A 13850-nucleotide genomic window follows, 5' to 3' on the forward strand; every position below is an offset into this window, starting at 1 on the left:
CGTCCCCATGGGCTCATCCCAAAGCCAGGGCCTCACCAGAGAGCTCTGGGCAGAAGCTGTTGGTCCTCCGAGCCACCTCCTCCAACGTGGGCAATGGAGCTTCCTCCTCCTCCTCTTCCTCCGGAGCAGGGCCGCTCTTCTCCACCTCTTTGGCAGCTCCTGCTGGGAACGGGGCCTTTCCTTTACTTACTTCCATGGGAAGCAGCAGCCTCATGGTTCCCCCCCCTTCCAGAAGTTATCCCTAAAAACCCTTAAGGAAAGAGGGGAGAGAAGCCCCAAGGGAGGAGGGAATCCGAGCCTGGCCCATGGATGTGCCAAGCCGATCCCATAATCCAGCATCCAGAGCCAACCCTCAGCAAGGGTGGCAGAGCCTGGAAAGGAGAAGCTCCAGGAGCCCTTAGAGCAGCTCCCAGTGCCTAAAGGGGAGAGGGGCTTGGGACAAGGGATGGAGGGATGGGAGGAGGAGGAACGGGTTTCAATGGGAGAGGGAGGAGTTAGATGGGATCTTGGGAAGTTCTTCATGGTGAGGGTGGTGGGACACGGGAATGGATTGAATGGAGGAGCTGTGGCTGCCCCATCCTCAAGGACACAGGGCCTTGGAGCACCCTGCTCCAGTGGAAGGGCTTGGAGCTGGAGGAGCTTTAAGGTCCCTTCATCCCAACCCATTCCATGGTGACCTCTTCCAGGGCTCTACAAGGAATACCGGATGCTGAAGCAGCAGAGACTGGAACCAGAGCCTGCCCAGTTTAACCCCTCCATCCAATCAGCAGCCCAGGAGCCTCCAGCCACAGAGCAGGTACTGGAGACAGCAATCCCTGTGCTCAGGAGATTCCCATGGGATGCTCTCTTCATCCCAAATGCTCTTCCTGCTCCCAAAAGATGCCATCAGAGGAGCTGGTGCCCTGCTTGTGGGTGCATCTGAGCTCACGTCCATGACAGAATTCCATGGGTTTGCATGGAAAGCTTTGGATGTGAGGCCTTTTGGGGATGCATCCATTGGGATTGAGCATTCCCAGTGTCCTTGCAGGTGCCGGATTCCGGCTCTTGGGGCTCACACCTCAACCGGCAACCGAAGGCGCCGCCACGCCGGAGCCCCCGCGTGCCCGAGGCCTTGGTGCAATCCTATGGGATGAAGCTGAAATCCAAGCTGGGAGCCACTGGGAAGGTCAGGATTGGTCACGGATTGAGGTTGGAGCCGCTTCTGAGCCTCTTTCCCCCCTCTTGGGGACCCCCAGCATCAAGGCCTCTTCCTTCCATGGCAATGAGCAAAGGGGGGGAGATGCTGGTGGTCCCCATGGTTGGATGGGGAGTGTTTCAGAGGAGGACCTGAGCCCTCTTTCTCCTTCCCTCCCCACACAGGAGACCCCATTGACCCCCCGGAGAACCCCAGCTCCCAGGAAGAGCCCGGTGATTCCCAAGCTCCGGAAGAGCCGCGACGCAGCCACGGTGCCGATGGAGCCATCCCTAAGGGAAGAAGCCAAAGCAGAAGATCTCCTCCTTCCCCCTTCGGTGGCAGGGCTGGCCCCCCTCATCCTGGCTGCGGGATCGAAGCCTTCCCAAGCTCCCCAAGCCAGGACAAGGTTCCAGGAGCTGAAGGAGACGCTGGTGCAGACCCTGGGCTCGCTGGATCCCGCCTGGCTCCAGAGGTGCCAAGGGGCACCCATGGGTGAAGGGACAAAGCCAGGCCCCATGCAGGAGGAGGAGCGAGGAGAAGCCGTTGGTGCCCCCCTGAAGCAAGAGGAAGCAAAGGGAGGAGGAGATACAGGGGGAGATTCCCATAGGAAAAGGCCACGTGGGGATGGGGGACAGGAGGCTCCGGCAAAGCTCCGGCGTTGCCACCAAGGCTCGGCCAAGGGAGCGCTTGGTGCTGGCAATGGGAGGAAGAAGAAGGAGAGCAAAGAGGAGGAAGAGGAGGAGAAGGAAGAGCAAAAGGAGCTCAGGAAGGTGATGGAGCCCTTGGAAAACCTCCTGGGAGAGGTGGAGGAGGAGGAGGAGAAGCCCAGATCCACCCACAAAGTCATCGCTGCCAGGTAGCACCCATTGGATCCAGCTCCAACCCCTTGCCATGGGGCAGGGACCCCTTCCACTGGAGCACTCCAAGCCCCTGTATCCAACCTGGCCTTGAGCACTGCCAGGGATGGGGCAGCCACAGCTTCTCCATTCAATCCATTCCCGTGTTCCATCACCCTCCCTCATGGGGGAGAACTTCATCCCAAGGTCCCATCTAATTCCTCCCTCTTCCAGTTGGACCCATTCCTCTTCATCCCATCCCTGCATCCCTCATCCCAAGCCCCTCTCCAGGTTCCCTGCAGCCCCTTTAGGCACTGGAGCTGCTCTAAGGTCTCCCCTTCAGGAGCCTTCTCTTCTCCAGGCTGCCCCAGCCCAGCTCTCTCAGCCTGGCTCCAGAGCATCCCAGTATCCCCATGAGCATCCCCACCACCTTCATCCCCCCGCAAAGGACCAGAAGATGGGGAGATGCCTCCTTCCGAGCCCTCTTGTGGGGCAGTCAATGAAGGGGGGAGTTCTCTGCTGTGTCCTGGGCGCAGGCAGGGATCTTCCTTCCCCACCTTCTTCTCCTTGCAGAGCATTCCCAAAGAGCAGAGGGAATTTTGTCCGGCTCAACCTGCGCAGTCGATCCCACGTCCGAGGCTTTGCCCTGCGAGGGAATCGCCTCCGTAAGCAGGTAAAGCCCAAGTGGGGACCCCCTGCATCCCCCCCATCCCACCAAGCTTCATCTCAGCCACTAAAAAACCCCAAGGTTCCTTTAGGATCTCCTCATTCGCATGGAATCCATTGGGATCCTATCCCAACACCGTTGCTCCATAGGCTTTGAGGAGTTCTGGGCATCCAGGGGTGGTCCAGAAGACTGGAGGGGAGGTTGATGGTGTCCCAAGAAGGGATCAGGCCCATCAGTCTCATGGGAAGGTTCCAGGAGGGATATCCTAAGGGAAAATCAGGAGATGGATCATGGATCCATGGAAACAGGGGTTTCCCCATCACCTCCTGATCAAGGTCAGGAACATCTGAGGGACTTGGTGAGATGCATCCATGGCTCCTGAGGGAAGTGGTGGATGAAGGGGCCACAATGGAGTTCCTGATGGCTGGAAAAGGGGGAGCAGACCCCCCATTGTATGAAGGAAGAGGCAGGGAATTACCTTGGTGCCCAACGGGATCACGGAGCACATCCTCCTGGAGACCCCCAAAACCCCAGATATCCAACGGGATCCACCATGGCTTTATGGATCCTCAAGGTGGAAACGTGACGTGGGCTGCTCCTGCCTTGCAGATGTGGAAGCAGAAGTGGCAGAAGAAGGCAAAGTGGTTGGGAGGAGGTGGATCCATGGACCGGAGCGCTGACGTCTGCTTCCGTTGTGGTGGGACGGGACACTGGGCATCGTCGTGCCAAGGCCAAGGTAATCATGGGATCATGGGATGGGATGGGATGGATCATCCACTTCCATGGACAGGGACCCCTTCCACTGGAGCAGGGTGCTCCAAGGCCCTGTGTCCTTGAGGATGGGGCAGCCACAGCTTCTCCATTCAATCCATTCCCGTGTCCCACCACCCTCACCATGAACTTCCCAAGATCCCATCTAACTCCTCCCTCTCCCATTGGAACCCATTCCTCCTCCTCCCATCCCTCCATCCCTTGTCCCAAGCCCTTCTCCATGTTTCCCAGAGCCCCTTTAGGCACTGGGAGCTGCTCTAAGGGCTCCTGGAGCTTCTCCTTTCCAGGCTCTGCCACCCTTGCTGAGGGTTGGCTCTGGATGCTGGATTATGGGATCGGCTTGGCACATCCATGGGCCAGGCTCGGATTCCCTCCTCCCTGGGGCTTCTCTCCCCTCTTTCCTTAAGGGTTTTTAGGGATAACTTCTGGAAGGGGGGGGAACCATGAGGCTGCTGCTTCCCATGGAGGTAAGCAAAGGAAAGGCCCCATTCCCAGCAGGAGCTGCCAAGGAGGTGGAGAAGAGCGGCCCTGCTCCGGAGGAAGAGGAGGAGGAGGAAGCTCCATTGCCCACGTTGGAGGAGGTGGCTCGGAGGACCAACAGCTTCTGCCCAGAGCTCTCTGGTGAGGCCCTGGCTTTGGGATGAGCCCATGGAGACGTGGAATGGTTTCCTTCATCCCAGAGGGATCGAACCGGGCTTTGGGCAGCTCGGGATGATGCTGGGGTGGGTTTGATCCAGGAGCCCCAATCTCCTGGTTGGAGGGGGGGTCCCAGGTCCCAGCTGCTGCCTTTGAACCCCAGCAGGGATTGGAGGCAGCAACGTGGAAAGATCCAATGGGATTCTGGAGGCAACCACTCACCTGGATGGATGGAGACCGGTGTATGAGCCACCAGCTCCACCAGCGCCCATGGAGCCCCTCTACAGCCTCGGACCAGAGGGGAAGGTGCAAGGTAGGGCTCCAAAGGATGCTCCAGCCATGGTGGGGTGGGTTGGGGGCCTCTGGTCCTCCCCTAAGCACGTGTGGTCCCCTATAGAGACCCCAAAGGAGGTGTTTGAAGCTCTGAGGGCTTTGGGCTACAGCTCCTTCCGGCCCGGCCAGGAGGTGGCCATCATGAGGATCCTCTCTGGTGGGTTTCCATCCTTCCTCCTCCTCCTCTTCCTCTCCATGAGCATGGGGAGCCCAAGTGATTGAGGTTGGCCCCAACGCCTTGGTTCTTCTTCCAGGTCTCTCCACCTTGGTGGTGTTGTCCACAGGGATGGGGAAGTCTCTTTGCTACCAGCTCCCCGCTTACCTCTACCACAAGCGCTCCAAGTGCATCACCTTGGTCATCTCCCCTCTGGTGTCCCTCATGGATGATCAGGTCGGGGGTCCCCAGTTCTCCCACCCCATTGGGGCTCAACCAGGATCGGGGTTAGGTGTGCCCAAGGCACCCTAGAATAGTGGAGGTGACTCGTTCCCTTTTCCAGGTCTCAGGACTTCCACGGTGCCTGAAGGCCGTCTGCATCCACTCCAACATGCCCAAATCCCAACGGGAAGCAGCGATGGAGAAGGTGAGAAACCCCAGCTCCTCCATGGAGAACCATGTGTCCTCCATGGCCCCTATGAGGGCCATCAACGGTGCCCCCACTCTATTCCCATGGGAGAACCTGCCGTTGAGCCGGATGGATCTCATGGACCCGGATGTCCCATAGGTGATGCAGGGCGACGTGCAGATCCTGCTGCTGTCCCCGGAAGCTCTGGTTGGTGGTGGTGGATCCAGAGGTGGATTCCTGCCCTCTGCAGACCGGCTCCCACCCGTGGCCTTCGCCTGCATCGATGAAGCCCATTGCGTCTCCGAGTGGTCCCACAACTTCCGGCCCTGCTACCTGCGCCTCTGCAAGGTGGGAGGAAGGGAGACCCCCATCCCAAAGGATGCTTGGGGATGCAGCTGGTGATCCAAGCTTTCCTCCCCTTCCCACCAGGTCCTCCGGGATCGCCTGGGTGTCCGCTGCTTCCTCGGGCTGACGGCGACGGCCACCTTGGCCACGGCGAGGGATGTGGTCCAGCACCTGGGAATGCCACCGGAGGAAGGGATAACGGTGCACTCGGCCGCTGTGCCACCAAACCTGCTCCTCTCCGTCTCCATGGACAGGGACAGGGATGAGGTAGGGATAAGGGAATGGGATTTGCTGCTGTGGTCAGGGATTCATGGGATGGGTTGGGTTGGACAGGACCGTAAAGCTCATCCAGCTCCAAGCCGTGCCATGGGCGGGGAGACCTTCCACTAGAGCAGGGTGATCCAAGCCCCTGTGCCCAACCTGGCCTTGAGCACTGCCAGGGATGGGACATCCCAAACTTCTCCATGCAACCTCTTCCAGTGTCCCACCGCCCTCATGGGGAAGAACTCCATCCCATCTAATTCCTCCCTCTTCCAGTTGGACCCGTTCCTCCTCATCCGATCCCTGCATCTCTCATCCCAAGCCCCTCTCCATGTTCCCTGCAGCCCCTTTAGGCACTGGAGCTGCTCTAAGGTCTCCCCTTCAGGAGTCTTCTCCAGGCTGCCCCAGCCCAGCTCTCTCAGCCTGGCTCCAGCATCTCCATGGCCTCCTCTGGCCTCTCTCCAACAGCTCCTCTAGGATGGAAGATCCCCCCCTTCTTCCCATGGGGACCTTCAGACCCTTTGGGATTGGGATTGCCCCATCCCTGGCAGTGTTCAAGGCCAGGTTGGACACAGGGGCTTGGAGCACCCTGCTCTAGTGGAAGGGGTCCCTGCCCGTGGCCCTGGAGGAGCTTGAAGGTGGCTCCCATCCCAACCCATTCCATGCTTCCCCATCCTCAGGCCTTGATCTCCCTGCTCCAAGGGGAACGTTTTGGCTCCCTGGACTCCATCATCGTCTACTGCACGCGGCGGGAGGAGACGGCTCGCATCGCGGCGCTCATCCGGACCTGCCTCCAGGGAACCCCGCTCAGGGATCCACAAGGGGAGGCTGCCCCAGGGAGGAAGGCCAAGGGTAGGTGCAAGGCATCGCTCCCCATTGGGAGATGGAGCCTGGAACGGGTGGATCCACAGTGGAACGGAGCCCAGAGAGCCCGGCTGGTGGATCCACAATGGGATAGAGCCTGGAATATCTCACTGGTGGATCCACAATGGAATAGAGCCTGGAATATCTCACCTGGTGGATCCACAATGGAATAGAGCCTGGAATATCTCACGGTGGTTGGTGGTGGTGTCAATGGAATAGAGCCTGGAATATCTCCTGGTGGATCCACAGTGGAATAGAGCCTGGAATATCTCACCTGGTGGATCCACAATGGAATAGAGCCTGGAATATCTCACCTGGTGGATCCACAATGGGGGTGTGGTGGATCCACAATGGAATAGAGCCTGGAATATCTCACTGGTGGATCCACAATGGAATAGAGCCTGGAATATCTCACTGGTGGATCCACAATGGAATAGAGCCTGGAATATCTCACTGGTGGATCCACAATGGAATAGAGCCTGGAATATCTCACTGGTGGATCCACAATGGAATAGAGCCTGGAATATCTCACTGGTGGATCCACAATGGAATAGAGCCTGGAATATCACTGGTGGATCACAATGGAACAGAGCCTGGAATATCTCACCTGGTGGATCCACAATGGAATAGAGCCTGGAATATCTCACCTGGTGGATCCACAATGGAATAGAGCCTGGAATATCTCACTGGTGGTCCACAATGGAATAGAGCCTGGAATATCTCACTGGTGGATCCACAATGGAATAGAGCCTGGAATATCTCACTGGTGGATCCACAATGGAATAGAGCCTGGAATATCTCACCTGGTGGATCCACAATGGAATAGAGCCTGGAATATCTCACTGGTGGATCCACAATGGAATAGAGCCTGGAATATCTCACTGGTGGATCCACAATGGAATAGAGCCTGGAATATCTCACCTGGTGGATCCACAATGGAATAGAGCCTGGAATATCTCACTGGTGGATCCACAATGGAATAGAGCCTGGAATATCTCACTGGTGGATCCACAGTGGAATAGAGCCTGGAATATCTCACTGGTGGATCCACAATGGAATAGAGCCTGGAATATCTCACTGGTGGATCCACAGTGGAATAGAGCCTGGAATATCTCACTGGTGGATCCACAATGGAATAGAGCCTGGAATATTACTGGGGATCCACAATGGAATGAGCCTGGAATATCTCACTGGTGGTTGCTGGTGGATCCACAATGGAATAGAGCCTGGAATATCTCACCTGGTGGATCCACAATGGAATAGAGCCTGGAATATCTCACCTGGTGGATCCACAATGGAATAGAGCCTGGAATATCTCACTGGTGGATCCACAATGGAATAGAGCCTGGAATATCTCACCTGGTGGATCCACAATGGAATAGAGCCTGGAATATCTCACTGGTGGATCCACAATGGAATAGAGCCTGGAATATCTCACCTGGTGGATCCACAATGGAATAGAGCCTGGAATATCTCACGTGGTGGATCCACAATGGAATAGGGCCTGGAATCTAACTGGTGCATCCACAATGGAATAGAGCCTGGAATATCTCACCTGGTGGATCCACGTTGGGATAGGAAATCCATAGGGAACGAGCTGTGCTTGTGGGAACGTTTCTGGCTCCATTGGCCACTCAAAGCCTGCTTTTAGTGCTCCTGAAGGCCTTGAGATCGGGTTTAGCCCCCATTGTCCACCTCAATGGGCTTCCTTCCTTCCCAATCCATGACCTGGGAGCCTTTCCTCTCCCTGGTACCCCTCGGATCCTGCCCCCCCATTTCCAAACCAACCAGAGCTTCACCACGCTCAGCAGCAACCAAAGAGCCCGTTCCTCTCCTCCCCATCGATCCCAACCCGGGGCAGGGTCTTCTCCTCATCCCACCCCCCCGATTCCATCCCCTTTTGGGGGTTTCATGATGGAAACCCCTCCTTGAAACCCATTCACGCCTCTCCCTCTTCTTCCTTCAGCCAAGAGGAGCCTCCACCACCGCTCCTCAATGGGCCTGGCCGATTCCTACCACGCCGGCCTCTCCGCCGCCGAACGGCGCCGCGTCCAGAGCCGCTTCATGAGCGGCCACCTCCGCGTCGTGGTGGCCACGGTGGCCTTTGGGATGGGGCTGGATAAGGCAGACGTGCGTGGGGTGATCCATTACAACATGCCCAAGAGCTTGGAGAGCTACGTGCAGGAGATCGGCCGCGCCGGGCGCGATGGGGCCGCCGCTCATTGCCACCTCTTCCTGGATCCGGAGGTACCATTGGATGCATGGAACGGGGTGAAGGGGTTCTCCTTGGGTCTTGGGGCTCTCCTTGACCAAGGTTGACCCTTGCTCTAACCAAGGGGGGGGACCTGCACGAGCTGCGGCGTCACATCTATGGGGACTCGGTGGACTTTGTCACCGTCAAGAGGCTGGTGCAGAAGGTTTTTGTGCCGTGCAAGTGCCGGGAGCTGCACCAGAAGCACCAAGAGGCCACCAAGGTGAGGAGGAACCTGCCCAAGGCGATGTGGTGGAAGGTGGTGGTGACATGGGGAAGAGAAGTGTGCTCCAGTTGGGAGCTGCCAATGGGACAGGGTGAGGCCATCACCGCTGGTCCCATTGGGATGCGGCTCTGGGAGGAAGGGGATGGGATGGGATGGGATGGGATGGGATGGGATGGGATGGGATGGGATGGGATGGGATGGGATGAGATGGGATGGATGGGATGAGATGGGATGGGATGAGATGGGATGGGATGAGATGGGATGGATGGGATGGGATGAGATGGGATGGGATGGATGGGATGGGATGGGATGGGATGGATGGGATGGGATGGGATGGGATGGATGGGATGGGATGAGATGGGATGGATGGGATGGGATGGGATGGGATGGGATGGATGGGATGGGATGGGATGGGATGGATGGGATGGGATGAGATGGGATGGATGGGATGGGATGGGATGGGATGGATGGGATGGGATGGGATGGGATGGGGCGCACCAGAGGTTGGGATGAGGCAGCTCTGGGGGGGTCACATCTTGTGTGAGGACCTCCCCGAGCAGTGGTGGTGGTGCCCATGGTGGGATGGGGCCCGGAGCCACCGGGGTGCTGGGATGCACCGAAAGGAAGCAGAGGAGAAGGACTTGGGGGGTGTTGGGTGGGGAGAAGCTCCTGAGGTCATCACTGGTGGGGGAACGCGGTGGGAGAGGCTTTGGTTGATGGTGGCCACGGTGGGGAGGTGGAGAGGAGAAGGGGAGACCTCAGGGTAGCCCCCAGTGCCTAAGGGGCTGCAGGGAACCTGGATTGGGGCTTTGGACATTGGATGGAGGGATGGGAGGAGGAGGAATGGATCCAAGTGGAAGAGGGAAGAGTTGGATGGGATCTTGGGGTGAAGTTCATCCCCATGAGGGTGGTGGGACACTGGAAGGGGTTGAATGGAGAAGCTGTGGCTGCCCCATCCCTGGCAGTGCCCCATGGGGCTTGGAGCACCCTGCTCTAGTGGAAGGTGTCCCTTCCCCTTGGCAGGGGTTGGAGCTGGATGAGCTTTAAGCTCCTTTCCAATGCGTTCCATGAGTCCATGAGCTCAGTTGAGGGAAGTGAGGGTGAGGCGAAGGACCCGGCCAGGAGAGCCATTGGGATGGTTGGGATGGTGTCCTCTCGCCGCCTCCATTGCAGGCTGGGGAGGTGGAAGATGCTGAGCTGGGTGAGCTCCTGCACGAAGAGGTGGGAGAGGAGGAGACCAGGACAAGGCAGAGCTGGCCCCGGGTGTGCTACAAGCACGAGCGAGCCATCCCCATCCAACCAACGGTGGAGGCCCTGGACCTGCGTGAGGAAGGTGATGGGGATACCCAGCCCTGGACCCCCCAGATCCCTTTGGGATCCTTCCAGCACCTCCTCAACCTCCTCTCCTGCAGCTATCGAGACCCTCCTGTGCTACCTGGAGCTTCACCCACAGCGCTGGTTGGAGGTGCTGCCTCCCACCTACTCCATGTGCCGGCTCCAGTGCTATGGAGGACCCCGGCAGCTCCGGGACGTGGCTCGGAGGTAGGAGCCCCCCATGGTGGCCACCAAGGCCGTGGGTTGTGCCAATGGGGCTCCAAACCATGGGGGGGGCCAACGTGGTTTCGGTGTCTCCTGGTCCTCAGCTCCCCCCCCGTCGCCGTGGTCCTGGCTCGGGAGCGCCTGGAGGGCAAGGAGCACGTCCAGAGCAGCTCCATGGAGTTCAATGTGGTCTCCTTGAGCGACTCCATGGGCTGGGAGGTGGTGCTGGTGAAGCGAGCCCTGCGCCAGCTCCAGTGGGACCCACGGCTGCGGAGAGGTGCGGGCGTCTGCCCGGGTTCCCTGCAAGGGGGGGCCAGGGAGGTGGCCTGGGCTTGGTGGGCTCCAGGTCTTGGTGGGCTCCAGGTCTTGATGAGGGCCAGGATGTGATGGGCTCCAGGTCTTGGTGGGCTCCAGGTCTTGGTGAGGGCCAGGTCTTGGTGGGCTCCAGATCATGATGGGCTTCAGGTCTTGATGAGGGCCTTGTCTTGGTGGGCTCCAGGTCTTGATGGGCTCCAGGTCTTGGTGGGCTCCAGGTCTTGGTGGGCTCCAAGTCTTGATGGGCTCCAGGTCTTGGTGGGCTCCAGGTCTTGGTGGGCTCCAGATCATGATGGGCTTCAGGTCTTGATGAGGGCCTTGTCTTGGTGGGCTCCAGGTCTTGATGGGCTCCAGGTCTTGGTGGGCTCCAGGTCTTGGTGGGCTCCAGGTCTTGGTGCGCTCCAGGTCTTGGTGGGCTCCAGGTCTTGGTGGGCTCTAGGTCTTGGTGGGCTCTAGGTCTTGGTGGGCTCCAGGTCTTGGTGGGCTCCAGGTCTTGGTGGGCTCTAGGTCTTGGTGAGGGCAAGATCTTGGTGGGCTCCAGGTCTTGGTGGGCTCCAGGTCCTGGTGGCTCCAGGTCTTGGTGGATATGACGTTTTGGTGGGTTGCAGGCTTTGGTGGGGTGCAAGTCTTGATGGGCTCCAGGTCTTGGTGGGCACCAGGTCTTGGTGGGCTCCAGGTCTTGGTGAGCATGAAGTCTTGATGGCCTTCAGATCTTGGCAAGGGCCAGGTCTTGGTGGGCTCCAGGTCTTGGTGGGCTCCAGGTCTTGGTGGGCTCCAGGTCCTGGTGGGCTCCAGGTCTTGGTGGGCTCCAGATCCTTGTTGGTCCCAAGCCTCTCTTGGTGCCTTCAGACGGCCGCACTGCTGGGACCAGCGGGGTCCTGGTGGAGTTTGGAGACCTCTCCTTCCACCTCCGCGTCTACGGCGACCTCAGCGACGAGGAGCTCGATTCCGTCTGCGACTTCCTCCACCAGAGAGTGGTGGCCAGGGAGAAGATGGCCCTTGGCCAGCTCCGGGCCTGCTTCCAGGCCTTCCAGAGGTGAGTGTGGCTGGAGAAGACCCCCAGAACCCTACAGAGCCCTGGCTTTGGTAGCCCCAGTGGTTGCCCATCCCTCCCAGTTTGGGAAGGAGAGAGGAAGAGGAGGAGGATGCTGATGCTGGGCTGCAGCGTGGCCTTCCAGACCCATGGCCCTCACCCTGTGCATGAGGAAGAGCAGAGGAGCTCCCGCTTGAAGGCTCTGCTCAGTGACTACTTTGAGAAGGAGCAGGTTGAGCGTGGCGAGGAGGAGGAGGATGAAGATGAAGATGAAGGTCTCCATGGTGCCAACGTGAGCGCATCCCCTTCCTCTTGGGGACCTCTCCGGGTCCCATGGCCCCATTGGGGATGAGGGGGAGGATGGATGTGACCTGTCCCCGTGTCCCCCACCAAGGGCCAGGTCTTGGTGGGCTCCAGGTCTTGGTGGACTCCAGATCATGGTGGGTGCCAGGTCTTGGTGGACTCCAGGTCTTAGTGGGGATGAGGGGGAGGATGGATGTGACCTGTCCCCGTGTCCCCTGTCCCCCACCAAGGGCCAGGTCTTGGTGGGCTCCAGGTCTTGGTGGACTCCAGATCATGGTGGGTGCCAGGTCTTGGTGGACTCCAGATCATGGTGGGTGCCAGGTCTTGGTGGACTCCAGGTCTTAGTGGGGATGAGGGGGAGGATGGATGTGACCTGTCCCCATGTCCCCCACCAAGGGCCAGGTCTTGGTGGGCTCCAGGTCTTGGTGGACTCCAGATCATGGTGGGTGCCAGGTCTTGGTGGACTCCAGGTCTTAGTGGGGATGAGGGGGAGGATGGATGTGACCTGTCCCCGTGTCCCCGTGTCCCCCACCAAGGGCCAGGTCTTGGTGGGCTCCAGGTCTTGGTGGGCTCCAGGTCTTAGTGGGGATGAGGGGGAGGATGGATGCGACCTGTCCCCATGTCCCCATGTCCCCATCCTCAGCTGCGGGATTGGGAGAGCCAGATCCGCGCCGACATCCGGCACTTCCTCGACATCCGCCGGGATGAGAAGTTCACCGGCAGAGCCATCGCCAGGATCTTCCATGGCATCGGTAGGGGAAGGGGAGGTTGGGATCGGGCTCTTCCCCTGCTTCTTTCCCCTCTTCCCAACCAGGCTCCTCTTCCCGGCAGGAAGCCCTTGTTTCCCTGCCCCGATCTACGGCCGTGACCGGCGCTTCTGGAGGAGGTATCTCTGCATGGACTTCCACCAGCTCGCCCGCATGGCCACCGAGGAGATCCTGGCCACCAGGTGAGGGCCAGGAGGAGCCCAAGCCTTGAGGGGCATCGCCCCTGAAGAACAGATCCTGGTGAGGATGCTGCCGGCGCTTCCTGCTTGAAGGACATCACCCGGGCCTTGTCCACCCCTTGAGGACCACGTCTCCGGGCACTGCCTCCACTCGGCTTGGGATTTTATATTGAGGAATTAATAAAACTCATGGATTTGAGCTGCCTCCTGCCTGTGTTACAATGGTTCATCCCTCCTCCATCCCTCCTCCATCCCTCCTCCATCCCTCCTCCATCCCTCCTCCTTCATCCCTCCTCCATCCCTCCTCCATCCCTCCTTCATCCCTCCTCCATCCCTCCTCCTCCTTCATCCCTCCTCCATCCCTCCTCCATCCCTCCTTCATCCCTCCTCCATCCCTCCTCCATCCCTCCTCCATCCCTCCTCCATCCCTCCTCCATCCCTCCTTCATCCCTCCTCCATGCCTCCTCCTCCATCCCTCCTCCATCCCTCCTCCATCCCTCCTCCATCCCTCCTTCATCCCTCCTCCATGCCTCCTCCTTCATCCCTCCTCCATCCCTCCTCCATCCCTCCTCCATCCCTCCTCCATGCCTCCTCCATGCCTCCTCCTCCATCCCTCCTCCATCCCTCCTCCATGCCTCCTTCATCCCTCCTCCATGCCTCCTCCTTCATCCCTCCTCCATCCCTCCTCCATCCCTCCTCCATCCCTCCTCCATCCCTCCTCCATGCCTCCTCCTCCATCCCTCCTCCATCCCTCCTCCATGCCTCCTTCATCCCTCCTCCTTCATCC

General features: G+C 59.2%; 1 protein-coding gene across 1 annotated transcript; it reads left to right on the forward strand.

The window, feature by feature from the left end:
- Window positions 1-692: 692 nt before the first annotated feature.
- On the forward strand, window positions 693-13085 carry RECQL4 (RecQ like helicase 4). Its single transcript, XM_061344271.1, has 22 exons — window positions 693-796; window positions 1028-1165; window positions 1360-2030; window positions 2584-2683; window positions 3287-3413; window positions 3947-4069; window positions 4248-4397; window positions 4482-4574; window positions 4672-4808; window positions 4915-4998; window positions 5140-5328; window positions 5410-5592; window positions 6267-6438; window positions 8417-8697; window positions 8787-8924; window positions 10101-10260; window positions 10340-10469; window positions 10571-10743; window positions 11631-11817; window positions 11947-12106; window positions 12761-12869; window positions 12949-13085. The coding sequence occupies exons 1-22, from the start codon at window positions 707-709 to the stop codon at window positions 13068-13070; spliced, it is 3717 nt and encodes a 1238-aa protein (XP_061200255.1). The 5' UTR covers window positions 693-706; the 3' UTR covers window positions 13071-13085.
- The last annotated feature ends 765 nt before the right edge of the window (window positions 13086-13850 follow it).

This window comes from Neopsephotus bourkii, unplaced genomic scaffold (genome assembly GCF_033783945.1).
Source record: "Neopsephotus bourkii isolate Nb327-2 ecotype Australia unplaced genomic scaffold, CSIRO-AGI_Nbou_v1 NB_198, whole genome shotgun sequence".
Lineage (NCBI taxonomy): Eukaryota > Metazoa > Chordata > Aves > Psittaciformes > Psittacidae > Neopsephotus > Neopsephotus bourkii.